Raw genomic sequence first — 27,840 nt, 5'->3', positions numbered from 1 at the left:
CCTCCTCGAACTGAGCGATGTAGTCTGGGGACAGGTGGGAGAAGGGTGGGATGGGGTTTGATTTGATTTTCCCTGGCTGGGAAGGAAGGGATTTTGTGGAAGGGGATTTTGGGAGTGGGGATTTTGGGGATGGGGATTTTGGGGACAAAGATTTTGGGGATGGGGATTTTGGGGATGGGGATTTTCGGGAGAAAGGTATTTTGGAGATGGGGATTTTGGGGATGGAGATTTTGGGGACGAAGATTTTAGGGAGAAAGGGATTTTGGGGAGGAAGACTTTGGGGACAGGGATTTTGGGGACAGGGATTTTGGGGAGAAAGGGATTTTGGGGACGGGGATTTTGGGACAGACCCGTGATGGGGCTGTTGTTGTCATCGCCGGGGATCCACGTCAGCTTCACGCTCCTCTCAGCCAGGTCCGACAGCTCCAAGTCCCGCGGCCGGTCGGGTCGTTCTGTTGGAATGGGATCAGTGAGGCTGGAATTGTCCCAGGAATTGTCCCAGGAACGAGTCCCAGTTCCCACCACCTCTCCCAGCCCCTGGCGGGATGTGCTCCAGGGCACGATCCACGTCCTGAGGCTCTTTGTGGGACTGGAGAAGGTTTTAAAAATATAAATGTGGTCATTTCAGACAGTTCCTTGCCTGGAAATCCTGCCTTTTCCAGAAAAAATCCTGCCTTTCCCCGAAAAAATCCTGCCTTTCCCCAGAGAAAAACCTGCTTTTCCCAGAAAAAATCCTGCTTTTCCCAGAAAAAATCCTGTTTTCACCAGAAAAAATCCTGTTTTCCTCAGAAAAACTGGCAAGGGAAGCACCAGGTGCAGTTTTAGGGGAATTCGTGACTTTACACCAAAAAAGTGACATGAATTTGTTAGAAATCCCCTGGGTTTTTTAAAATTTGGTCACAAGGAGCAGCTTGTGCGATAAAAGGAATAAATTCCAGGTAAAAATTAAGGAATTCCACATGGGTTTGGGGTTTTTTTTCCCCCCATGGGGATTTTCAAGTGCAGGCAAAGCGATTCCTGCACTCGGGAAATGCCACAAAATTGGGACACAAAATGTGGTGGCATGGGACCTTTCCACCCATCTGGATGGGTTTTCAAGGACAATTTGGAAAAATGAGTTCCTTCAAGGACAATTTGGGCAGGACTTTGAAAAAAATCAGCTTTTTCAAGGACAATTTGGACAGGACTTGGAAAAATTATCTCCATCAAGGACAATTTGGGCAGGACTTGGAAAAATCAGCTTTTTCAAGGACAATTTGGACAGGACTTTGAAAAAAATCAGCTTTTTCAAGGACAATTTGGACAGGACTTGGAAAAATCATCTCCACCAAAGACAAATTGGGTAGAACTTGGAAAAATCAGCTTTTTTAAGGACAATTCGGACAGGACTTGGAAAAATGAGTTCCCTCAAGGACAACCTGGACAGGTCTTGGAAAAATCATCTCCACCAAGGACAACCTGGAATCACCAACTCCCAAAACTTGGAATCACCAACTCCCAATTTTTCCAGCTGCTACCCTTTCCTCTCGCAGTCACCGGCGACGGAAACCAAAACCAAGGCGGAAAAAACAAAAGGAAAAGGTGAGGAATTAGTGGGAAATCCTTTTACCTTTGGGTAAATCTCTCAACCGGTTAGCAGGGACGGCTGCAAGGTAAGACAGTGCTGGTTAACCAGGTTAGTTTAAGCTTGGGTGGCCAAAGGAGCACCTGGCAAACGTAAATTTTGGGATTTCAGCGGGAATGGATCCGGTTTGGGAAGCAGAGCGGGAATATCCTGACCCCAAAGATGTCCTTGGAGGGAAATATCAGCCTGGTGTGGGGTTAATGAGCCTTTAGGGGGGAGGAAATCTAGTTCAGGGGGTTATTTGGGATTTGGGATTCCGGGTTGTGGTGTTGCTGGGAATGGGAGGTGGCCAGGGGAGGATCAATCCCAGTTGGCCAAGCAGGATTTGGGGTTTGTGCGGTGGCAGAAATGGGGAATGGGGTGAGGTTTGTCCTTCCCTTACTGCAAAGGGGACACGCAAGGTCCACCCCAATCCCATTGCTCAGCACCCCAAAATCCCACTAAATTCACCCCCAGATTTCGGACTGTTCTCTTGGAGCTCCAACATCCCCCTGGGGATATTTTGGGCTGCGTGCAATAACAATTCTTTCCTATTTTCTGCTCTCAAACACCATGTTTTTGGACACCATTTCAATGTCACTGCCTGACAACGGAATCCTTGCTCTGCCAGCACCTCCCTGAGCATCCAGGGGACAATCCCAGAGCCTGGATCCCCTTTTCCTTGGGGTTAGGGGGTCCTGTGGGGTCAGGAATCATCCCAGGAGGGGACAATTGGGTCCTGTGGGGTCAGGAATTGTCCTAGGAGGGGACAGTTGGGTCCTGTGGGGTCAGGAATCATCCCAGGAGGGGACAGTTGGGTCCTGTGGGGTCGGGAATTGTCCCAGGAGGGGACAGTTGGGTCCTGTGGGGTCAGGAATCGTCCCAGGAGGGGACAATTGGGTCCTGTGGGGTCAGGAATTGTCCCAGGAGGGGACAATTGGGTCCTGTGGGGTCAGGAGGGCTTTACCCAGCACGGTGAGATAGGCTTTGGCCGAGTCCTTGTCCAGCTCCGTGCTGGCCACACACGTGTAGTCACCCTGGTCCTTCTCCATCACGCCGTAGATCGTCAGACCATCCTCTTCCTTCTTCATCCTTCGGGAAAACAACATCCCAAAACTCTGCCCCGGCAGAGGGTTGGGCGATCCCTGACAAAATCCAGCCAGAAAACCAACTGGGAATGGAGAACATCTGCGGGCTGGAGGTTTTATCAGCTGGGAAAGCTCATTTTATTCCGGGAAAATCTCATTTCCTAAGGGATCGCGTGCCCTGGGGTGTATCTGGGGAATAATCACATTTTGGGACAGCAGCCAACCCCAACCTCGTGCCCTGAGATCAGATCTTGCTTCCCAAGCAAGGAGAGTCAGGTACGGAAAGGAAATTAAAGCCGCGCCAGCCGCGGCTGAGGAATATTAATTTTGGGGCTCCAAGGTTTTATCAAGGTGTCCTGAAATATCCTGGAATAAAACCTGCAGGGAAGTCTGGATTTACTGATAAATCAGCTGTAATTGTTGAAGGAGCTGGCGAGATTAAAAACATCAAGAACATCAAATCTTGCTGAGGTGAGAACTCAGTATTCATCCCTGGAATAATTTTTTTTTTCCTGTTAAAAATATTTTTTTCCGTTAAAAACCCAGCAACGCCGGGATTCCATTAAAAACCCAACAACCCCGGGAGAGGAACCCACGGAATTTCGGGGCACTGACCTGTTCCCCAGGTACAGCGGGGCGTCGTCCTTGAGCCAGTTGACGGTCAGCCGCAGCGTGGGGTCGTGCTTGACCCGGCAGTGCAGCCTGGGCATGGTGCCCCTCTTGACCACCTGGTCCTCGGGGCCTCTCACGATCCGCGTGGGGTCTGTGGGGTCACAAAGAAAGGGGACACGGCCCTAAAGCCTCAGGACCACTCGTGATCTGGGTGGGGTCTGGGTGGGGTCAGGGATCATGTCCCAAAATCATCAGGTTCCCTGCAACCCTTGTGGGGTTTGTATGGGGTCAGAGATCATGTCCCAGATTCCTCAGGTTCCCTCATAACCCTGGTGGGTCAAGGATTGTGTCCCAAACTCCTCAGGTCCCCCACAACCCTTGTGGGGTTTGTATGGGGTCAAGGATTATGTCCCAAATTTCTCAGGTTCCCTCATAACCCTGGTGGGGTCTGTGTGGGGTCAAGGATCATGTCCCAAACTCCTCAGGTCCCCCACAACCCTTGTGGGGTTTGTATGGGGTCAAAGATCACATCCCAAAATCATTGGGTTCCCTCATAACCCTGGTGGGGTCTGTGTGGGGTCAAGGAACATGTCCCAAATTTCTCAGGTATCCTCATAACCCTGGTGGGGTCTCCACGAGGTCACAAATAGTTCCAGAAGATCCAAGATTTTAACCTCAACTGTTTCTCCTGGAAACTTCCAGAAAATTCAATATTTTGACCTCAACTGTTTCTGGTGCAAACTCCAGAAGATCCAAGATTTTAACTTCAGCTATTTCTCCTGAAAACTTCCAGAAAATCCAAGATTTTAACCTCAGATGTTTCTGCTGAAAACTGCCAGAAAATCCAAGATTTTGACCTCAACTACTTCTGCTGCAGCTTCCCAAAAATCCAAGATTTTAACTTCAATTATTTCTGCTGAAAATTCCAGAAGATCCAAGATTTTGACCTCAGCTATTTCTGCTGAAAATTCCAGAAGATCCAAGATTTTAACTTCAACTATTTCTGCTGAAGCTCCCAGAAAATCCAATATTTTGACCTTAACTATTTCTCCTGAAAACTCCCAGAAAATCCAATATTTTGACCTCAACTACTTCTGCTGAAAATTCCCAAAAATCCAAGATTTTAACTTCAACTATTTCTCCTGAAAACTCCCAGAAAATCCAAGATTTTAACCTCAGCTATTTCTCCTGAAAACTTCCAGAAAATCCAATATTTTGATCTCAACTACTTCTGCTGCAGCTTCCCAAAAATCCAAGATTTTAACTTCAACTATTTCTGCTGCAAATTCCAGAAGATCCAAGATTTTGACTTCAAATATCTCTGCTGAAAACTTCCAGAAAATCCAATATTTTGACCTCAACTATTTCTCCCGAAAACCCCCGGAAAACCCAACATTTTGACCTCAGCTACTTCTGCCGAATCTCACAGAAAACCCAAGATTTCTTTGCTCCTACCTTTGACCTCCAGGCGCACCTGGGCCTCCATCTTGCCAGGATGTTGGTGGCCACGCAGGTGTAGATCCCCTGGTCCTCCTTCCGAGCCATGAACATCTCCAAGCTCCCGTTCTCGTGGGCTTTGTAGTTCCCTCCATCCAGCATGTTCCCCTGGCCGTTCTTAAACCTCCCAACACCACAAAGTGCTGTTGGAAGGGAAGGGAAAAGCGGGAAAACCCAACTTTTCCCACCCCTGGGGATGGAGCGGGACGGGCTGCGGGTCTTACCAGCGCAGGGTGGGGATGGGGGAGCCGAAAAAGGGACAGTCCAGGCGGGTGTGGTTGTTCTGGATCACTCGGATCACCTGGTTCCTGGGCGCCAGGATCCGCGGGGAAACATCTGCCAAGGGACAGAATTCCAGCCATGGAGGGGGAGGAAAAATAGATTTTTCTGCTCCTTTCCACCCTTTTCTCAGTTTTTTTTTGTTTGTTTGTTTTATTTTCCTACTGATGCTTTCAAAACCTAGTAGAGTTTTTCCTTTCCCTCTCCTTCCATGACTCACATCCCAGGATTTGCTCAGCCTGGTTGGAATCCATGGGAATGGATTCCTCCTCCAAAGCCTGGGAGCTTTTGGAGCCTTTTTCCCTTTTTCCCTTTTTCCCTTTTTTCCCTTTTTCCCTTGGAGCAGCAAACAGCAAAATCAGGGAAAAAATATGGAAAATTTCTGCAGGGAAAAGGGGGTTTGGAGAAAACAGGGAGAATGAGTTTTATGTTGCCACGAGGGGGAATGGATTTAAATTAAAATAGGAGAGTTTAGATGGGATATTGGGAAGGAATTCTTCCATAGGAAGGTGAGGAGGGGCTGGGATGGAATTCCCAGAAAAGCTGTGGCTGCCTCTGGATCCCTGGAAGTGTCCAAGGCCAAGCTGGACAAGGCTTGGAGCACCCTGGGATCATGGAAGGTTCCATCTCCCACCCACGGCAAGGGGATGGAATTTTAGATGAATCCCAGAACCAACCAGGCTGGAAAAAGGTTGGAAAAGACCTTTAGGATCATTAATCCCAACCCATGACCCAACACCGCCTCACACCCAAACCCCATTATCTGAGATGAGCTTCGAGACGAACTTTCAGCTCCTTTTCCATCTGACCCATCCCGGGATTCCGCGGAATTCCGAGGTTTGGGTGCTGTCAGGACTCACCCAGCACGCTGACGAAGGCGTTGGCCAGCAGGTAGCCGTGCTCGTTGGAGGCGTTGCACTGATAGACGGCGCTGCTGCCGATCTGCGTGTCACGGAACACGATGGTGTCCCCGGCCACCTCCCGGCTCGGGTTGGGCGGAGCCGCTGCGAAAAAAAAAAATGGGGAGAGCTTCTTCAATTCTATTTCTGACCAGCAGTTCTGGTTTGTGCTCAGACGTGAGATCATTGGTTGGGATTTTGGTGGGATTTTGGAGAAAGAGGCAGCTCTGGCTTGTGCTCAGCCATGAGATCCCTGGCTGGGATTTGGGCTGGAATTTTTGGTGGGATTTTGGAGAAGGAAGCAAACTCTGGCTCATGCTCAGCAATGAGGTCCTCTGCTGGAATTTTGGTGGGATTTGGGCTGGGATTTTGGAAAAGGAAGCAAACTCTGGCTCATGCTAAGCCATGAGATCCTTGGCTGGAATTTTGGTGGGATTTTGGAGAAGGGGGCAGCTCTGGCTCATGCTCAGCCATGAGATCCTTGGCTGGGATTTTGGTGAAGGAGGCAGCTCTGGTTTGTGCTCAGTCACAAGATCCTCTGCTGGAATTTTGGTGGGATTTGGGCTGGGATTTTGGTGGGATTTGGGCTGGGATTTTGGTGGGATTTGGGCTGGGATTTTGGTGAAGGAAGCAAACTCTGGTTTGTGCTCAGCCACAAGATCCTCTGCTGGAATTTTGTGGGATTTTGGCTGGGATTTTGGAGAAGGAAGCAAATTCTGGTATGTGCTCTGCCATGAGATCCTCTGCTGGAGTTTTGGTGGGATTTGGGCTGGGATTTTGGTGGGATTTTTGACCCTGCCCCTCACTCACCCTCGATGGGCTCCCCGTTCACCAGCCACTGGATGGTGGGTTTGGGATTCCCGTTAGCCCGGCACACCAGCCTGCCGTCCTCGCCGGGAGACAGGATCAGGTTCTCCGGCTCATCCAGCCAGTAGGGAGCAGCTGGAAAAAAACATCCCGACCCCAGTGACACAGGGACAGCGGCACCACCCCCAAAATGCCCCTCTAACACTCCCTGGGGGAGGAAAACGATGGAAACATGGAGAGGATTTCCCAGGATGTGGTGAAGGTGGGGAAATCCTATTCCCTCTCCATACAAAACCACCCTCATTCCTATCAGAGAAACCCCATCTGCTTTTGGGGCAGCTGGGATAAGATTTATAATGGGAAAAGGGAAGATTTAGATGGGATATTGGGAAGGAATGGTTTGGATTCACAGCAGTGGATTCCTGCTCTGTGCTTTCCCTCAGAGCAGCGAACAGCAGAGAGGAAAACTGATGGAAAATTTCTGCAGGGAAAAGGGGGCTTGGGAAAAACAGGGAGGAAGAGTTTTATGTGAGGATATGGTGATAAGAAAGGGGGAACTTTGAAACTAAAGATTTGAAAGATTTGAAACTAAAATGGGAGAGTTTAGATGGGATATTGGGAAGGAATTTAAAGGTTTAAAATGAAGAAGGTTTAAAATGAAGAAGGTTTAAAATGAAAAGAGGCAGATTCGGGATCTTCTTTAGATGGGATATTGGGAAGGAATTCCTCCCTGTGAGGGTGGGGAGGGACTGGGATGGAATTCCCAGAGAACCCATGGCTGCCCAATCCCTGGGAGTGCCCAAATCCAAGTTGGACAAGGCTTGGAGCAACCTGGGGTCATGGAAGTTTTCCCTGCCCATGGGACTGGACGAACTTCAGCCTCCCTTCCAACCCAAACAATTCCACGAATCCCTGAAGAACACGGCTCCAGCCCATCCCCACCCCCAGGGCGATCCCCCGCCATCCCTCCCAGCATCCCATGAAGATCCCTCCCCAGCATTCCATGAATTCCATGAACTCCCAGGCGGGCAGCTCCCGAAGAGGGAAGGTAAAGGCGACGTACCCTTCACTCTCACCGAGATCGTGTGGCGGATGATGCCCATCTTGTTGGAGGCCAGGCACACGTACTCCCCGGAGTCCTCCTCGGACACGTTGGCGATGCGCAGCGTCTTGTTGAAGTTCTCCAGCTTCTTCTTGTGCGCCGGCAGGTCGCCGCCTTTCTTGTGCCAGTTGATGACCGGCGTCGGTCTGGGGAGAGGGGAGGACATGTGGCAGGACGTTTCCCCCCTTCCCCTTCTCTCTCTCTCCCTGATCGCTAGCTGGAGGTGAATGTCTCAGATTAAGTTGATAAACTTAATCCTAGCTATCGATCCTGGCGCCTGGAAGTCAAGGTGAGACACTGAGAGAATGTGAAGAATTTTTAAGTGACTGCAAATCCACACTCTTTTCCCTATAAAAACACCACGAAATCTCAGAAAGGTAGAAGGTTTTCTACATGGACATTGGAGCGTGAGGGAAAGTTTTCTCCCCAGGGTCTGGACGCAGCCCTGTGGTTACTTCTCGTGGGATTGAGTGAGGAAGTCTAATGTATTCCAGCTCCAAAATCGGATTTGGTAAGATCATTGGTTTCCTAAATTGTATTATTCCGGCTAACTTATAGGTACCTTTCTTAACATGCATTATAGTTCAAGTAAGCATTTCTTAACTTGCATTCTTAACTTGCATTAACTCTCCCTGATCGCTAGCTGGAGATTGATGGCTCAGATTAAGTTGATAAACTTAATCCTAGCTATCTATCCTGGCGCCTGGAAGTCAAGGTGAGACACTTAGAGAATGTGAAGAATTTTTAAGTGACAGCAAATCCACACTCTTTTCCCCACAAAAACACCACGAAATCTCGGAAAGGTAGAAGGTTTTCTACATGGACATTGGAGCGTGAGGGAAAGTCTTCTCCCCAGGGTTGGACGCAGCCCTGTGGTTACTTCTCGTGGAATTGAGTGAGGAAGTCTAACGGATTCCAGCTCCAAAATCGGATTTGGTAAGATCATTGGTTTCCTAAATTGTACTATTCCGGCTAATTTATAGGTACCTTTCTTAACATGCATTATAGTTCAAGTAAGCATTTCTTAACTTGCATTTTTGGAGCTATTTTTATAGTTCAAGCAAGCTTTTACCCCATAATTGCATTTTTAGCTATTGTAGTGTTGCAATTATGCATTCATTGTGTGTCTATGAGTGTAAATCTCTTCTATGTTTGTATGTTTGTTATTTTCTGCGTCTAATAAATGGTATTTTTAGACTAATCGACCAAATATCAAAGATCCTTGCAAACGGGACTAAGTCTTGGGGAGCTAGTTACCTTACAGCCTGGCAAACTGCAGAAACTCATAAAGCTTCTGTCTCCCTTGCAAGACAGGACATCAGTGCTTTTCCGAGGTGAGGGAATTATTCCCGAGGAAAGGGTGGTTATTCCTAAATAACGGGAGAATTCCCGCCCCTGGGAACTGCTCAGAAGCAGGGGAGAGGTCTGATCCAAGTGCTGGCCAACCCGCCTTCCTAAATCATGGTCCTGAGCATTCCCAGATCATCCAGAGCAGTGTTCTCTTCCTGGTTTTTCTGGGAATGCAGGATCATGGAGTTCTGGAATGGTTTGGGGTGGAAGGGACCTCAAAACTCATCCCTGACCGTGGTGTGGGTAGGACCATCAGCCCAGGACACTTCTGGAGGCACAAATGCTCTCTCCCACAGGGTGGTGAGGGTCTCCCTGGAAATTCCCAAACTTTAGGACAAATCCATGGGGAATTATCCTCGGACAAAGATCTGAAAACACCCGGTAACCTCAGCTCTTCCATTCGCTCATCAAGCTGGTCAGGAGCATCGTTAACAATCAAAAAGGTGGGAATGATCCCTTTTTCCCAATCTGTGAGTAATTCCATGCCCTGATTCCATGCCCAGATCCCAATTCCCGCCGGGAATTCCCGGGGATCGCCCTCCCCGTGGTACGTACACGCCGGAGGCGATGCATTCCAGCAGGAGATCCATCCCCCGGAGCACCATGTGGCTGCTGGAAGTTCCGTAGGGATACATGAAGCTGGGAGTCGTCTCCGGGATCCCTCGGGCTGGAATCAGCGGGAGAGAAGGAAAAACCGAAAACCAAAAACAAAACAAAAATAGAGAAAAAGAAAACGTGGGGGTTTTTAAAGTCTCCTTGGATGGTGGGAATCCATGGAAAAGGTCACCTCCCTGGCCATCCCGGGATTCTGAACTCACCTGGGAACGAGCCTGGAAAGGAGAGGATGGATTTGGGATTGGGAAATAGGGGAGAGAGAGGAAGTTGGGCAGGAAGGGAGGGGAAGGAGCAGCAGAGCCACAGGGATTGCTCACATTCCATCAGCTCCCGCTTTTCCTGCCCTCCCTGCCTCTGGAAAACGGGCTGGAATCAGATGGAATCGGGAAATATCGATGGATGTAACGCGCAGTGGAGAACAAAAGGACAAAAGGGCACGGGAAGGGTTTGTTCAGCCCCTGAGCTGCTTTTCCACTGAGATGTCCAGGATATGGAGAATTCCCGGAGCTCCAGCAGCACCAAGGAGGTTTTCCAGCCTTCCAGGAGGCCTGGAAGGACAGTTCCCCTTGGAAAGGGACAGCTCAGCCCCCAAAATGACCCATTTAGGGCTGGAAAGGGAAGTTTAGCGGGAAAAGAGCAAAGGGAAAGACACGAGACAGCTCCCTACGGATCCACGAGCAGGGAGAATTAATTATTCACGGAAAAAATTCCATTAAGGAGAGGGATGGTTGACCTAGATCTGGATCAGCGAGGGGAAAGCGGGATGGGATGGGATGGGCGGGAAAGCGGCAGCAGCGGGGAGGGGAGTTATGGGATTGGGAAAGGGGATGGGATGGGATGTTGGGATGGGATGGGATGGGATATTGGGATATTGGGATATTGGGATATTGGGATATTGGGATATTGGGATATTGGGATATTGGGATATTGGGATATTGGGATGGGATACTGGGATACTGGGATATTGGGATATTGGGATATTGGGATGGGATACTGGGATGGGATGGGATGGGATATTGGGATGGAATGGGATATGGGATGGGATATTGGGATATTGGGATATTGGGATATTGGGATATTGGGATGGGATACTGGGATACTGGGATACTGGGATACTGGGATACTGGGATATTGGATGGGATATTGGGATGGGATATTGGGATATTGGATGGGATATTGGGATATTGGATGGGATATTGGGATATTGGGATATTGGGATATTGGGATGGCATGGGATATGGGATGGGATATTGGGATGTTGGGATGGAACAGGAACAGTGATCCATGTGGAGATCCCGGTGAAGGAAAAGGATTTGGGATCCCAAAACTTCCTTGGCTCAATGAGTGGGAGGCAAGCAGGATTTGGGGAATTTTGGGAAACCTCCGGAGCTGCGGCAGGGGAAGGAGGAGGGGAGGGAGAACAGGGGCTGATCCTGGAATTCCCACCTTTGGGAAGGAAAACTCAACTCCATGGGTTGATCCATGGAATCCCTGGAATTAATCCCACACCCCACCTCTCCCACAGGCTCCACATGCTCTCCCAATTAGTCAATTAGGGATTAATTGATTACCAGGGCAGGAAAATCCCGATTTTATCCCAAAAAGCCAAGTTCTCCACGCCTGTTTGCATCCCTGCTCCCGAAAAAATCTCATTCCCAGCTAAACCCAGTGACTCCCAAACCTCCACCACGCTCAGGAAATTCTCCCATCAGATCAGGGAAGTGGAATTTATTATTTTATCAGCTAAAATCGGCTTTGATCAGGATTTATTCCCACTCCAGATCCCGTGGGATAACCGGAAGAGCTGAGGCAGCAGAGCAAGCTGGATTTTACTGTGTTAATGATGGCAATTAAAAATCAAGGGGATTAATTAGCACCCTCACAGCTTTAATGAACCTAAGCACAACACGGAGAAAAAGGGGATTTTTGCCTCAGCATGGCACCACTGACCAATAATCAATAGTAAGTAATAGATAATGAATATTAAATAATAAATAATTATTAGTAAAGAACAAATATTAAATAAAATAAATATCAAAAAAGTACTAAATGATAAATAAATGATAATGAATGGATGATAAATAAGTAAAATAATAAAGCATAAAGAAGAACTAATAGATAATACATAATAAATTATAAATTATAATTTATAATTTATAAATATTTCTCTGTTTCTAAGAGGGAGCAGCCAGAAATTCCCTCAGAACCAGAGGAAACTCCAGCTGGAAGTGTCAAGGTTTCCCTCATCCCTTTGGATGAATCCAAATCAGAAAAATAAATCCATCCCAGGGCTTTTTATTTTGGCTCAAAAGTCTACTCTGCTCCCAAGGTTTGTGAGAAAGGACTTGGGATCATCCCAGAAATATCCAGTTCTCACCCCGGAGCTGCCAGCTGCCCCTTTCCCATCCGGAATTCCTCCACCAGCTCTGTTTTCCAGACTGGGAAAAAGAGATCATTCCCAACTCATCCCAGCTTCTCAGCCAGGCTCAACCAGCCTCAGGTTTGCCAAAAAAAATTAGAAAAAATATATAAAGAAAAGAGAGAAAAAGGAACAAAACAAGTTCTTATTTCTGGTAAATTTTAAAAAAATATATATCTGCTAAAGAAATATCCAGTTTATCCTTTTAGGTTCTTTTTCCTCGGTAATTGCAGCCGGTTTGCCCATGGAATTCAGGGAATTGTGGCTCCGAGGTGACACTTCCCGTGGTCATCCCTCTCCGTGGGATTTGGGATAAATGTCCCACAAACCCTCCGTGCTCCACATCCACACCGGCAGATCCCACATTCCCAAGCTCGGGATTATCCCGGGAATGGGATCTGCAGCCTTCCGGAGCTTTTCCAGCCCTTTTCCAGCACCCCGAGGAGGAGCAGCAGAGAATCCCAAATCCTCGGGATTGCCGTCCCTCGCCGCATCCCAAACACTCCCTGCTTCCAGCATTCCCAGACAGCTCATTCCAGGGAGAATTCCAGGAAAAGGGCTGAGGGTCAGAGGTTTTGTCCCCCAGCTCGTTAATTAATGGGTTAATTAACGGAGTTCAGGTCTGCACAGGGGTGGGAGAGGGGATTGGAATGGGGAGGTTTTCCAGGGAATGTTACGACACGAGCAGCTGGAAGCTTCTGTGCACCAACAGAGGAACAGAAATCCATGGGATTGTGTGGCTAAAATCCCATTTTCCTGGCGGAGTGACCCTCAAGATCTCTTTTCCCTGAACAAAGGAAAAGTGGGAAATCCGGAAACCCAGGAGAACTCTCCACTAGAATTCCCTTTCTCCCTGTCCCTGTCCCATCTCCCCCAGGAGGTTCACACAACTCCCCCCGGAGTTGATTTTCCTGCCAATCCCTTTTCCCAGCCATTTCCCAACTATTTCCCAATTTCCCAGCCCATTCCAGCAGCGCTTCCCCCAAAGCTGATCTCACTGCGGAGCTTTCACTGTTCCTCATCCTCCCAACAATCCCATTCCCCATTCCAACATCCCGATTCCCTCCGCTGCGCCCAGCCTGGCACTTCACTCCTGCTCTCCCTGCTCCCAGCTGGCAAACGCCACCCTTGTCCCCAAAAGTCCCCGCGGGATGGGAACAGCGCCCTGGGCTGGGCCAGGCGACAAGGAAACTCCGGTTTCCAGGGATTTCACTCCAGGACGTTCCCGGGACGACCCAGGTCATTCCCGGGAGTGAATGTTCCAGCAGGGATTTCACTCCAGGAACATTCCCAGGACATCCCAGGACATTCCCAGGAATGAAAGTTCCCGGGATTTCACTCCAGGACATTCCTGGGACATCCCAGGTCATTCCAAGGAGTGAATGTTCCCAGGATTTCACTCCAGGACGTTCCCAGGACATCCCAGGACATTCCCAGGACATTCCCAGGACATTCCCGGGACATCCCAGGACATTCCCGGGAATGGAAGTTCCCGGGATTTCACTCCAGGACATTCCCAGGGCTGACCCCACACAGTCCCAATCCCAAAAGCAGCAGGAAGGGCAGGAGGTGAATCCAGCACTGGATTTGGGAGCGGGGATTGTCACATCCCTGGAATTCCCTGGGATCCCAAACCAGCCCCATCTGCCTGGGATCCCTAAAATCCCCCATAGCCGCCCTGGTCATCCCAACACATCCCTGACAATTCCAAGCCATTCCCAGGGCACTATCCTGCTTTTTTTAGTGCCTGAAGGATCATTTGGAATAGGATTTTCCCAGCAGGAGCAGGATCCAGAGGGAATTCCCTGCCCGGACAAATTTAGGATTTAGGGATTAATTTCTCACAGCAGGAGCAGGATCCAGAGGGAATTCCCTGCCCGGACAAATTTAGGATTTAGGGATGGATTTCTCCCAGCAGGAGAGGGATCCAGGGGGAATTCCCTGCCGGACAAAAGGAAGGAGCCTATGGAAGCATCCAGTACATGTCCAAGCTCTCTGCACACAAAGCACCCGGATTTCAGGAAAAGCCAAATATTCTTCTTTTTCCCCCTCCTCTTTTTCGCTCCTGGAAATCCCAGGGATGCTCCTTCTGGGAATGTTCTTCCTGGAGCCAGAGAAAAGAGGGAATGTGGGGTGTGATGTTTAAATCCTGAACATTCCCGGGGACAGGACAGGAGGGACAAAACTCAGCCATGCAGGGTCAGATCCTATAAACCCCAAACCCCCCCAAGCAAGGCTTAACTCATGGTCAGATCCTATAAACCCCAAACCTGGCTTAACTCAGGCTCAGATCCTATAAACTCCAAACTTCCCCAGCCAAACTTAACTTGTGGTCAGATCCTATAAACCCCAAACCAGGCTTAACTTGTGGTCAGATCCTATAAATCCCAAACTTCTCCAGCCAAACTGAACTCAGGCTCGAGTCCTATAAACCCCAAACCTCCCAAACCAGACTTAACTTGGGATCAGATCCTAAAAACTCCAAACCAGGCATAACTCGGGCTCAGATCCTATAAACCCCAAACCTGGCTTAACTCAGGCTCAGATCCTGTAAACCCCAAACCTCCCAAACCTGGCTTAACTCAGGCTCAGATCCTATAAACCCCAAACCTCCCAAGCCAAACTTAACTCGGGCTCAGATCCTATAAACTCCAAACCAGGCTTAACTCAGCATCAGATCCTATAAACCCCAAACCTCCCAAATCAGGCTTAACTCTCCCAGTCCTCGCGCGAACCTCGTGGGGTTTTTTGGGTTTGTTTCTGGGATTTTCCCCGGAATTTTTGCCTGGCTAGATTTCGGGCCGGCAGAGGGGACTGGGGCCGGTTAGGCGGGTCGGTGAGCGGGGTTAGGCGGGGCTGGGTTAGGCCGGGACCCCCAAAGCCAGCGTGGACTCACCGCGGTACATGGCGGGGGAATATCCTAGGGACGTTTCGTTATGGGGTTTCTCTGCAATCAAACAGAACACCGTGAGCGGCTCGGGGACAGCGGGGACAGAGCAGGGGGACAGCGAGTTCCCAAAAAACAGCGGCGGATTCCCAAAAAGTTCAGCGGCAGCGGGGATACGGAAGCACTCGGAGCGCGGCGACTTCCAGGACAGACACGGGAACGGGAGGGAAAGGGGCTGGTTTCCTTCTCCAAGGGGTGGGGAGAATTAAAAGTCCTAAAAATTCCCAATGAAAGTGTGGGAATTGTGGCGGAAGTGTTTCCTTGGAATGTTTTGCTCTTTGGGATCTTTTTCTCTTTGGGATTCTTTGGGAAAACCCAAAAATCGGATTGGTTTGGAGGAGAAAATGGGGGTTTTCTCTATTTTTTGGACTGCAAAGGAAAGATATTCCAGCTGTTTTTTCCCAGCTGGAAAATGATGGAGGAAGGCAAGGAAGAGATGGAATAATAATAATAATAACAATAATAATAACAATAATAACAATAATAATAATTCTACAGCAGTCAAATGAGTGACCTCATCCCTTTCCAACACTTCCATGGATAAAGCATTTTTTGGGTCACAATATGAGGAATCAAAACCTCAGTTCTGGAATTTTTAAGGAATCTGGGAGGCTCCCGGGGTGGAATTTGCCTCTGATCCTACAAGGAATTGTTTCCCAAGGAAAACTGGAAGAGAAGGAGCTGATTTTCCATTGGGAGTGAAGGAATTTGGGAGCACCTGAGGGGAGATTTTATCCATGAAAATCCACCAGGATTTCATCCACATTCCTTCCACAGCTGGATAAATCCATCAGGATGGAGCCTTTGGAGGCTCCAAACCCCACAGATCTCTGTTTGCTGGGATTTTTCCCAAAAATAAACACTGGGATTCTTCACCCAGAAAAATATTCAGAATTACTAAATAATATCCAGAATTAATGACCTTCCCACATTCCCAGCACTGGAATTATTTAATTCCTGGATTCCCTACTCCAGCTTTGCACAGAGGAGGAGCTGCTCGTCCCTTCAATCCCGTTTCCTGCCAGGAAATCAAATTAATTTCCTCCCACTGGGATTTGGGAGCACCTGGTGCTTCCCAAAAAACAGCCAGCACCTCCCAGGTGGATTTTACCGGGAATGGGTGAAATTCCCGGGAATGGTTAATGTTGTTCCTCAAGGATTTTGTCCCATCCTGCCCCAAAACATCTGAATCCCTCAGATCCAGCTCAGTTCCCACAGTTCAGCAGGAATTCCTTTTCCTTCGGGAATTCCTTTTCCTTCAGGAATTCCCATTCCTAGTGAAGAACCTGCCCTGAAAGAATCCATGGGAAAGTTCTGGAAAGAGCCCCTCTTGTCCCCTCCAGTGGGGACACCTGGGGACTCCATCCCGAGTGTCCCACCGCATTCCAGAGGCTCCTGGAGCGAAGGATTGCCAGGAATATCCAAAACCATTCCAAACCCCTTTTCCCACACCCAATCCCCTCGTGCAGCGCCAGAACCTGGAGGAAACCGCGGCCACTCCCTGGATATTCCACACTTCCCTGGAGGTGGTGGGAATGTCCAATCTCTGTCCAAACATTCCCTGTTTTGTCCCAAATACATGGAATTGAGGATTCCCGCGTCAAGTTTCCATTTCCCTGGAGATGGCGGGAATGCCCCAGCCGTGCTGAACATTCCCTGTTTTATCCCAAACTCGTGGAATTGGTGATTCCTGCACCAAATCTTGATATTCCACATTTCCCTGGAGAGGGTGAATTTCCCTGATGGTGTCAAAACACCTCCCTGTTTTATCCCAAACTCGTGGAATTGGTGATTCCTGCACCAAATCTTGATATTCCACATTTCCCTGACGATGTCAAAACTTCTCCCTGTTTTATCCCAAACTCATGGAATTGGTGATTCCTGCACCAGGTTACCTCTGGATAGTTTCCATTTCCCTGGAAAGGGCGGGAATGCCCCAGCCGTGCTGAACATTCCCTATTTTATCCCAAACACAGGGATTTGGTGATTCCCACATTTCCCTGGAGATGATGGGAACGCCCAATCTGCGTCAAAACATTCCCTGTCTTATCCCAAACCCATGGAATTGGTGATTCCTGCATTTCCCTGGAGATGGTGGGAATATCGAAACATTCCCAGTTTTATCCCAAACACACGGAATTGGCAATTCCTACACCAAGTCACCTCTGGATATTTTCCATTTCCCTGAAAATGATGGGAATGCTCCGTTTGTGTGGAAACATTCCCAGTTTTATCCCAAACACACGGAATAAGTGATTCCTGCATTTCCCTGGAGATGGCGGGAATATCCACGGTGAAACATTCCCAGTTTTATCCCAAACACACAGATTTGGCAATTCCTGCATTTCCCTGGAGATGGCGGGAATATCCATGGTGAAACATTCCCAGTTTATCCCAAACACACAGATCTGGCGATTCCAACCCCAAACCACCTCCAAAACCCCAAATCCACGAAGCCACCCAGGACCCACCCTCACCCCACCCACCCAAACCACAAACCCTTTTCCCACCCCGCATTCCCAGCCGGAAAACCCCGCGGAACAGAACCCAAACTGGTCGCCCAGTGGTCACTTACTGGTTTTGACTTTCAGGGTGTAGGGGTTCTTCTGCTGGATGGTGTGGGTGAAGTGGAATCTGGCGTTGCAGCTGTAGTCGGTCAGCGCGTCCTGAGCCAGGACGTTGGCGAAGTACAGGTCACCGTTGAGACCCTGGGACACCCGCTTGTCCTGCGGGATCGGCTCCATGGCTGCGGGAAAACGGCGGGAATTCAGTGGGGTTTGGGGAGAAAGGGATGGCAGAGGGGAAGGAGGGTGAGATGTGGTTATCCTAAAGTTGGAGGGAGGGTTGTGAATTAGTGGGAATGGCCCTAAACTACTAAAAACCATTCAAAATTATCAGCCGTGACCCTAAACTAGCAGGAATTACCCCTAAACTACTAAAAACAATCTGAAATTATCAGCCGTGACCCTAAACTATTAAAAATGATCCTAAATTATCAGCCATGGCGCTAAACTAGCAGGAATGACCCTAAAAACAATCTGAAATTATCAGCCATGACCCTAAACTATGAAAACACATCCAAAATTATCAGCCGTGACCCTAAACTAGCAGGAGTGACCCTAAACTACTACAAACAATCTGAAATTATCAGCTGTGACCCTAAATTATTAAAAGTGATCCCAAATTATCAGCCAGGGCCCTAAACTATCAAGAATGACTTTAAACTACTAAAAACACTCCAAAATTATCAGCCCTGGTCCTAAACTACAAAAAACGGTCCAAAATTATCAGCCGTGACCCTAAACTAACAAGAATGACCCTGAACTACTAAAAACAATCTGAAATTATCAGCTGTGACCCTAAACCATTTTAAATGATCCTTAATTATCAGCTGTGACCCTAAACTACCAAAAACGATGTGAAATTATCAGCTGTGATGCTGAACTAGCGGAAATGACCCTAAATTAGCAGGAATTACCCTAAACTACTAAGATTAGTAGTTAGATCCTGAATTATCAGCTGTGACCCTAACTAGCAGAAGCAACCCTAAACTAACAGAAATTACCCTAAACTAGCAGAAACAACCCTAAACGAACAGAAAGTGCCCTAAAAGAGCAGAAATAACCCTAAACTAACAGAAACAGCCCTAAATGAACAGAATTTACCCTAAACAAGCAGAAACAACCCAAAACTAACAGAAACAACCTCAAACCATCAGCAACCACCTCACCCACGGTTCTTTGAAACCCTGCCAGCGATGGAGACACCATTCCCAGGATTCCTGGTGGGAAGGGCTCTCCTGCCATTCCCGGATTCCCAGCAGGAACAGCTCTCCCGCCATTCCCAGGATTCCTGGCAGGAAAGGCTCTGCCACCATTCCCAGGATTCCTGGTGGGAAAAGCTCTCCTGCCATTCCTGGATTCCTGGCGGGAAAGGCTCTCCCACCATTCCCAGCGGGAACAGCTCTCCCACCATTCCCGGATTCCTGGCGGGAAAGATTCTCCCGCCATTCCCGGATTCCCGTCAGGAAAGGCATTTCCGACTCACAGCTGCTCATCCAGAAGATGACCGGCTCGGGCAGGCCGGGAGGAGGATTGCACTGCAGGCTCAGCGGAGCTCCTTCGTCCACCTCGATCACATCCACCTTCTCCTTGGGCCACAGCGGGGATTCTGGCGGGAAGGAAAGGAATCGTGTCAGGGAAGGAGGGAAAGATTCCCGCGGAGAAATTCCCGCTGGATCTGGCCTGGTTTTGGTGCAAAATTCATCTCTGCGTTTGTGAGATTCCATGAAATCTGTATCCTCAAATCCACACCCCCGAATCCATCCCTCAAATCCATCTCCTGAAGTCCAGACCCTAAAATCCATACCCTAAAATCCATATCTTCAATGTCATACTTTCAAATTCATGTCCTCAATTCCATCCCTTCAATTCCATCCCTGAAATCCATCCCTATAATCCACACCCTCAATTCCACACCCTCAAGTTCATATCTTCAATTCCATCCCCTCAATTCCAAATCCTCAAATCCATCCCTGAAATCCATACCCTCAAATCCATACCCTCAATTCCATCCCTGAAATCCATGCCCTTAAATTCATATCTTCAATCCCACACCCTCAATTCCATCTCTGAAATCCATACACTTAAATTCATATCCTCAATTCCACCCCTGAAATCCATCCCTGCAATCCACACCAATTCCACACCCTGAATTCCATCCCTAAAATCCATCCCTGTGATCCATCCCCTCAATTCCATCTCTGAAATCCACACCCTTAAATTCACATCTTCAATCCCACACCCTCAATTCCACACCCTCAATTCCATCCCCTCAATTCCACACCCTCAATTCCATCTCTGAAATCCATACACTTAAATTCATATCCCCAAATTCCATCCCCTCGATTCCATCCCTGAAATCCATCCCTGCAATCCACACCCTCAATTCCACACCCTCAATTCCATCCCTAAAATCCACACCCTCAATTCCACACCCTCAATTCCATCCCTAAAATCCACACCCTCAATCCCACACCCTCAATTCCATCCCTAAAATCCACACCCTCAATCCCACACCCTCAATTCCATCCCTAAAATCCACACCCTCAATCCCACACCCTCAATTCCATCCCTAAAATCCATACACTAAAATTCATATCCCAAATTCCATCCCCTCAATTCCATCCCTAAAATCCACCCCTTCAATCCACACCAATTCCACACCCTGAATTCCATCCCTAAAATCCACACCCTGAATTCCATCCCCTCAATTCCATCCCTAAAATCCATCCCTGTGATCCACACTCTTAATTCCATCCCCATAATCCACACCTTCAATTCCATCTCTGAAATCCATGCACTTAAATTCATATCCTCAATTTCATCCCCTCAATTCCACACCCTGAATTCCACCCCCAAAATCCACACCCTGAATTCCATCCCCTCAATTCCATCCCGACCAATTCCCCACCACCTCCAGCCACAACCCCATTCCTTCCCCTCTCCAGGACACCCCTGGATCCCTTTGAGCACCAAACATTCCCCCCAAACCACCCACAGCCCCGCTCGGCTTCCCGGGAATCACTCACTGGAAACCTGGAGGTGGATTTTGCTGGACAGCGCCGTTCCGTAGTCATTCCTGGCGAAGCACTGGTACTCCCCCTCGTAGTCGTCCGGCCGTCCCCCGCTGTGGAAATCGATGACCAAAGTCCCCGAGCGTCTCCTCATGGACACCTTGGGATCCTTGGCCACGTTGAAGAACTTCCCGTTCCGCGTCCAGGAGAAGCTGGAATTGAGAGGAGCTGTTGGATCCTCACCCGTGCCGTGCCAACAGCTGGGTGGGAGGGAGGCACAGCTGGAATTGCTCTGGATTTTGGGATGGAGGGATGGGAATTCACTCACGTGGGAACGGGATTGCCTTTGGCTTCGCACTCGATGAAGATGTTGTCCCTGGGATCCACGATGTAATCCTTGATGGACTGCTTGGTGATGGTGGGAGGCTGGGGCACTGCGGGAACAGGGAATTCTGTCAGGATGGGGGATACCCCCGTGGGTCCTGCAGGAATTCCTGCTGGGATCTCAGCTCCTTCCCCGGGCTGGGTGTGCGATTTGGGGTTTGGAAATTGCTGGGAATTCCCTCTGGGATCTCAGCTCCTTCCCCGGGTTGAGTGTGAGATTTGGGGTTTGAAAATTCCTAGGAATTCCTGCTGGGATCTCAGCTCCTTCCCCGGGTTGGGTGTGAGATTTGGGGTTTGGAAATTCCTGGGAATTCCCTCTGGGATCTCAGCTCCTTCCCCAGTTGGGTGTGTGATTTGGGGTTTGGAAATTCCAGGGAATTCCCTCTGGGATGTCAGCTCCTTCCCCGGGCTGGGTGTGCAACTTGGGGTTTGGAAATTCCCAGGAATTCCTGTGGGACCTCAGCTCCTTCCCCGGGCTGCATGTGTGATTTTGTGATTTGGAAATTCCTAGGAATTCCCTGAATTCATCACCCTTTGGAACATCACAGTGCCCAGACCCCAAAAAACCCCAATCCCCTCCCCAAATCTTGATCTCCTCAGGGAATATCCCAACTACATCCTCCTGCTCCCACGGGGTGAATCCAATGGGAATTCCTCCTGGACCTGCAGGGATCTCAGGAGGGCTGGGAAGGAATCCTGAGACATTCCTGGTGCAAGGAAGAGACTCCAAACCCCCAGGATGGCCCCAGAGGAGCTCAGACCTGGAATTTAGGAGGGTGGGAATGGGGAAAAGGGACACAGGGGCCTTGTGGCTGCAGTAGGACCTGGAATTTAGGAATGCAGGGATGGAAAAAGGGACACAGGAACCCCAAGGCTGGAGCAGCACCTGGTCCTGATCCCAAAATTTCAGATTCCAGCCCCTGGAATGAGATCCAAGGCTGTCTCCTCATCCCCCAAAATCCAGGGAGAAACGTGTCAGGAAGCCAGGAAGGGAATTCCACCTTTGTCCAAACTCAACCCCTGCAGGAACCATTTTTCCATGGCAAACACCACCTGGATCCTAATCCAGGGACAGCCAGGAATTCCTGCCAGCTTTTCCACACCTTTCCCAGCCCAGATGTGCAGGAAAAGTGGCTCCAAAGGGGTTGTGTCCCCCCTGTGCCACCCTCCGGGACCCCTGGTGCCCTTCTGGGGACAAGGACAGGCAACACTTACATTCACTCTGGATATTTGCTGTTATTCCCAAAGGGAAAGCGTAGAGGGAAAAAGACAGGAGGTTAATCCGGGAGCAAACCTGTTTCCAGCGCGGCCATAAAACAAATCCACGGGGTTTTTCCAGGGAGTTTTCCCAGGTTTTCCAGGCAAACCCTACACAAAACCCCTTTTTCCAACCCCACTCCCCATCCACGGGGGAGAAGCTCCTGCTGGCTCCAAACTCCTCTCCGGTTTTCCCACCTCCTCCCCATTCCAGCTGGGAATTTTCGGGGAGGGATTGGAGGGAATAAATCCCCAAACTCACAGTCCAGAGGGACCTCGATGGCACTGACGAGGTGCTGCAGGCAGAGGGCGAAGGCGATTCCCGCAAAGGTGATTTGGGATCTTCTCGGGGTCATCTTGGAGCTTTCCTGGGTAAGGCTTTGGGATCTCGGGATGTCCCTGGAATGACCTCAGGGTGGCACAGGCAGAGATCCTCAGCTGGGGAAAAAAAAATCAACCCCAAAATCACATCCCTGAGCCATTCCCAGCTCAAATCCCGGTGTTTTCCCTTTGGGAACGGAGAGTTTCCATCCAGGAAATGTTTGTGAGGAAGGATTGGGGTGGGAAAAGTGCCAGGAATGGTGGCCAGGATTTGGGGACAGCTCTCCTGAGCCCTGGATTGTCCTGCTGGAAGGATTTATGGGATTGTTTGTGCTCCAGTCCTGGACGGAGCGCTGGGATGGGAGGAGGAGGATGTGAGCTCTGCCCAGGGATCGGCAGAAAATTCCTGGGAGCAGTGGGATGGAAATGGAGGATCAGATAAAAAGGTGGATTTGCTGTTTAAAAGATGGAATTAATTGGAATTTATGCGCAAAAAAATATTTAGGAATATGCAATCCCTCAGGGCTTTGGGAGGAGCTCAGGGGTTTGGAGTCTCCCAAAAATCCTGGTGTTGATCCAGCAATACCCCAGGATTGGGATCTTCCCTCACTGTCCTCCAAACAATCCCATTCCCAGCCAGGCTCCAGATGTTTCCCTCCCTGGAGTTCTGATATTCCATAAAAGCTACGAAAATGACCCTAAATCCAAACCTTTGACATTCAGTGAAAACACAGAACTGATCCGGAATCCAAAATTCTGATATTCCATAAAACCCACAAAAGTGATCCTAAATCCTGACTTTGGCATTCAGTGAAAGCACAGAACTGATCCCAAACCCAAACCTCTGATATTCCATGAAAACACAACCAACCCTATATCCAGACCTTTGGCATTCAGTGAAAACACAAAACTGATCCTCAATCCAAACCTCTGATATTCCATAAAAACCACAAACTTGACCCTAAATCCAGACCTTTGCCATTCAGTGAAAACATAAAACTGATCTGGAATCTAAAATTCTGATATTCCATGAAAACACAACCCACCCAGCCAATCCAGGGGTTCCTCGGGGGGAAAATTCCATGAGTTTTTAGGATTTTCCCATCCCGATGCTCCATTTCCCTGCCATAAAATCCCCTGCTTGAAATTCCCTCCCAACAGAGACATTTCACGGGAAGGAGGGATTTAAAACGGGTCTAACTTGGAGGAGTTTGGGGCTGGAAAGTGAGGAATTTGTTGTTTTCCTTGGATTGGGGGGTAGGGAATGGCTGGGAAGTGAAGGAGGAGGATCCTGGCACAGATTCCTGAGGGATATTTGCAAATCCGGGAATGGAAAAAGGGCTGAAAACTCGGAATCCTGGAACGGTTTGGGATTGGGAAGTGATATCAAAACTCATCCCACGGGCAGGGAAACCTTCCCCAATCCCAGATTTCCCCAAGCTTGGACATTCCCAGGAATCCTGGGGCTTCTCCTACAACCCCCTGCAGAGCACCACCGCTGCAAAAAATACGGGAAAATCGGGAAGAAACGAAATTCCAGCCAACTTTTGAGCTTTGAACAGTCAAAGAATCTCCATCCCGAACCCAGGGGTGGAATCCTGGATGATCCATAGGATTGCAGTGCCCGGGAGCAGGGAAAAAGCAGAATCCTGGATGATCCATAGGATTGCAGGGAAAAAGCAGAACCCTGGATGATCCATGGGATTGCAGGGAAAAAGCAGAACCCTGGATGATCCATGGGATTGCAGGGAAAAAGCAGAACCCTGGATGATCCATGGGATTGCAGGGAAAAAGCAGAACGCTGGATGATCCATGGGATTGCAGGGAAAAAGCAGAACCCTGGATGATCCATGGGATTGCAGGGAAAAAGCAGAACCCTGGATGATCCATGGGATTGCAGGGAAAAAGCAGAACCCTGGATGATCCATGGGATTGCAGGGAAAAAGCAGAACCCTGGATGATCCATGGGATTGCAGGGAAAAAGCAGAATCCTGGATGATCCATGGGATCGCACTGAGCAGGAGCAGGGAAAAAGCAGGGAATTCATCCCCTGGGAATGCCAGGCTGCTCCAGGCTGCTCCAGGCTCCTCCAGGCTGCTCCGGGGCGCCTTTGTGCGGAGCAGATGTGGGCAGAGGGAACAATTCCCGGGAACAATTCCTGCCCGCGTAGGTGGATCGTGGAGAACACAGCCCGGCTTTGTCCCGCCGGGAACTGGGAATTCTCCCGGCACGGAGGCTGGAGTGGATCAGGGACATTCCGATCTAGGGGTGGAGAGGAGTTTTTTTCCGAAAAATTGGTGGTTTTGCAGCGGTTTTGGTGGATGGGAGGATTTGAGCAGAGCCTGGAGGGAAGGAGAAATCCATCCAAAGGGAGGGATGGAGGTGGGAAGGTGGGGGAGAGGAGGGTGGGATGGATGGAGCCAAAATGGAGCTTGAATCTGGGCCTCTGATGTTCCGCAAAAACCACGAAACTGGTCCCAAATGCAGACTTTCGACAGAAAACGTAAAACTGATCCAGAATCCAAACCTTTGATATTCTGGGGAAACACAAAACCAGGCTTAAGGGGGAAAAAGGGGGAAAAGGGGAAAAGGGGGAAAATGGGAAGAAGGGGAAAAAGGGGAAAAAGGGAAAAAAGAAGGGGAAAAGGGAATAAAGGGGAAAAAGGGAGAAAAGAGAATAAAGGGGAAAAAAGGGGAAAAAGAGAAAAGGGAAAAAAAGGGGAAAAAAGGGAAAAGGAATAAAGGGGGAAAGGGAAAAAGAGGAAAAAGGGGAAAATGGAAAAAGGAAAAAGAGGAAAGGGGGAAAAGGGGAAAAGGGGGAAAAGGAAGAAGGGAAAAAGGGGGAAAAGGGAAAAAAGGGAAAAGGGGAAAAAAGGGAGAAAAAGGGGAAAAAGGGGAAAAAAGGAAAAAAAGGGGAAAAAGGGGAAAAAAGGAAAAAGAGAAAGAAGGAAAAGGGAAGAAAAGGAAAAAGGGAAAAAAGGGGAAAAAGGGGGAAAAAGGGAAAAAAGGGAAAAAAGGAAAAGGGGAAAATGGGGAAAAAAATGGGAAAAAAAAGGGGAAAAAAAGGGGAAAAAAAGGGGAAAAAAAGGGGAAAAAAAGGGGAAAAAAGGGGGAAAAAAAGGGGAAAAAAAGGGGAAAAAAGGGATCAGGGCAGCCGGGAATTGTCCCCGCGGCAGCGGATGGTGCGGGGGAAGCTTTGGGATCGGCGGGACCAGCAGGACACTGCAATCCCGCTAATCAGCTTCCCACCCTCCTGCTGCTCCCCGCGCCTTTCCCTTCCACCCTCTCCCGCTGTTCTCCATGGTTTTCCCTTCCTCCGGGAAAAAAAAAAATAAAATAAAATAAAATAAAAAATAAAATAAAATAAAATAAAATAAATAAAATAAAATAAAATAAAAAATACAAAATAAAATAAATAAAAATAAAATAAAATAAAATATAAAATAAAATAAAATAAAATAAAAAAAAAAAATAAAATAAAATATAAAATAAAATAAAATAAAATAAAATAAAATAAAATAAAATAAAATTTAAATATCCCAGCTATTTGGGATTGTCGGTGGCTGAAAATGAAGGGGGTGTGGAGCGTTCCTGCATTTTGGGAATTTCAGGAATCTGAAAACTCCCTAAAAACCATTTAGGCATTCCCTAAAAAACTCCCGGGTTTTTAGGGAATGAGTTAAGATGGAAATTCCTGGTTTTCCCTTGGATTTTTGGGAGGGGAAACCCTTAACAGCCCTCCTGATATCGGAACTGTATTTCAATCGTAATAAATCATAATAAATTGTAATAAATCATAAAAAAATTTAATTTAATTAACCAGAAAAATCACCTGGTGGCTTAATCAGGATGTGCTTGGATTGGGATGAAGGAGGAAAGGATCTGGGGTGAGAAACAGGGATGGAGAAGGGAAAAATCCAGGTGGGAATGTGGGAAGTTGAGGAGCAGTTGGAAGGCACAGGACTCTCCCAGTGTCCCCTCACCTGGCCCTGGGGACACTGGGGGACACTGGGGTGCTCCAGCACCATTTTCCTAGAAAGAATTCTGACAGAAAATCCCAAAGAATCTGTGGGGTGGGGAACACTCCATTCCCCTAATCCCATTCCCAATGGAAAATCCCGAAGAATCCATAGGGTGGTGACTCTGAGGGACACTGGGGGACACTGGGGTGCTCCAGCACCATTTTCCTAGAAGGAATTCTGACAGAAAATCCCAAAGAATCTGTGGGGTGGTGACTCTGAGGGACACTCTGCTCCCCTTATCCCATTCCCAATGGAAAATCCCAAAATTTCCATGGGTTGGTGACTCTGAGGGACACTGGGGGACACTGGGGTGTCCCAGCATCATTTTTCCAGCAGGAATTTTGACAGGAAATCCCAAAGAATCTGTGGGGTGGGAGACACTCTGCTCCCCTAATTCCATTCCTGATGGAAAATCCCAAATAATCCATGGGGTGGTGACTCTGAGGGACATTCCAGGACACCGGGGTGTCCCAGTACCATTTTTGCAGCAGAAATCCCAACAGGAAATCCCAAAGAATCTGTGGGGTGGGCAACACTCCATTCCCCTTGTCCCACTCCCGATGGAAAATCCCAAAGATTCCATGGGATGGTGACTCTGAGGGACAATCCAGGACACTGAGGCTGCTCCAGCCCCATTTTCCCAGCAGAAATCCCAACAGGAAATCCCAAATATTCCATGGGGTGATGACCCTGAGGGACAACCCGGGTGCCTTGTCCCATTCCCAACAGAAAATCCCAAAGATTCCATGGGATGGTGACCCTGAGGGACATTCCCTTCCTCTCATCCCATTCCCGATGGAAAATCCCAAAGAATCTGTGGAGTGGTGACTCTGAGGGACTCTGGGGGACACTGGACTGCTCCAGCCCCATTTTCCCAGCAGAAATCCCAACAGGAAATCCCAAAGAATCTGTGGGGTGGGGAACACTCCGTTCCCCTTGTCCCACTCCCGACGGAAAATCCCAAATAATCCATGGCGTGATGACTCTGAGGGACAATCCGAGTGCCTTATCCCATTCCAAAGGGAAAATCCCAAAGTTTCCATGAGTTGGTGACTCTGAGGGA

The 27,840-nt window shown here is 48.7% G+C and overlaps 1 protein-coding gene across 1 annotated transcript in view; it reads right to left on the bottom strand.

Annotated features, from left to right (window-relative positions):
- The window catches only part of LOC146423376 (neurofascin-like), a 69,126-nt gene extending 46,249 nt beyond the window's left edge, over window positions 1–22,877 (bottom strand). The window contains 19 exon segments of the mRNA XM_085044827.1: window positions 1–24; window positions 351–452; window positions 1,610–1,645; window positions 2,571–2,695; window positions 3,307–3,454; window positions 4,759–4,797; window positions 4,800–4,924; window positions 5,025–5,136; window positions 5,940–6,083; window positions 6,789–6,920; window positions 7,849–8,033; window positions 9,793–9,904; window positions 15,168–15,218; window positions 17,794–17,964; window positions 19,266–19,388; window positions 20,809–21,005; window positions 21,122–21,227; window positions 22,393–22,410; window positions 22,697–22,877. Coding sequence (XP_084900953.1) covers window positions 1–24; window positions 351–452; window positions 1,610–1,645; window positions 2,571–2,695; window positions 3,307–3,454; window positions 4,759–4,797; window positions 4,800–4,924; window positions 5,025–5,136; window positions 5,940–6,083; window positions 6,789–6,920; window positions 7,849–8,033; window positions 9,793–9,904; window positions 15,168–15,218; window positions 17,794–17,964; window positions 19,266–19,388; window positions 20,809–21,005; window positions 21,122–21,227; window positions 22,393–22,410; window positions 22,697–22,790 — 2,044 coding nt within the window. The 5' untranslated portion in view covers window positions 22,791–22,877.
- Between the last annotated feature and the right edge of the window lie 4,963 nt (window positions 22,878–27,840).

The sequence above is a fragment of the Lichenostomus cassidix genome, unplaced genomic scaffold (genome assembly GCF_008360975.1).
Source record: "Lichenostomus cassidix isolate B80296 unplaced genomic scaffold, HeHo_3.0 HiC_scaffold_549, whole genome shotgun sequence".
NCBI lineage: Eukaryota > Metazoa > Chordata > Aves > Passeriformes > Meliphagidae > Lichenostomus > Lichenostomus cassidix.
This window is presented reverse-complemented; position numbering and strand designations above follow the sequence as displayed.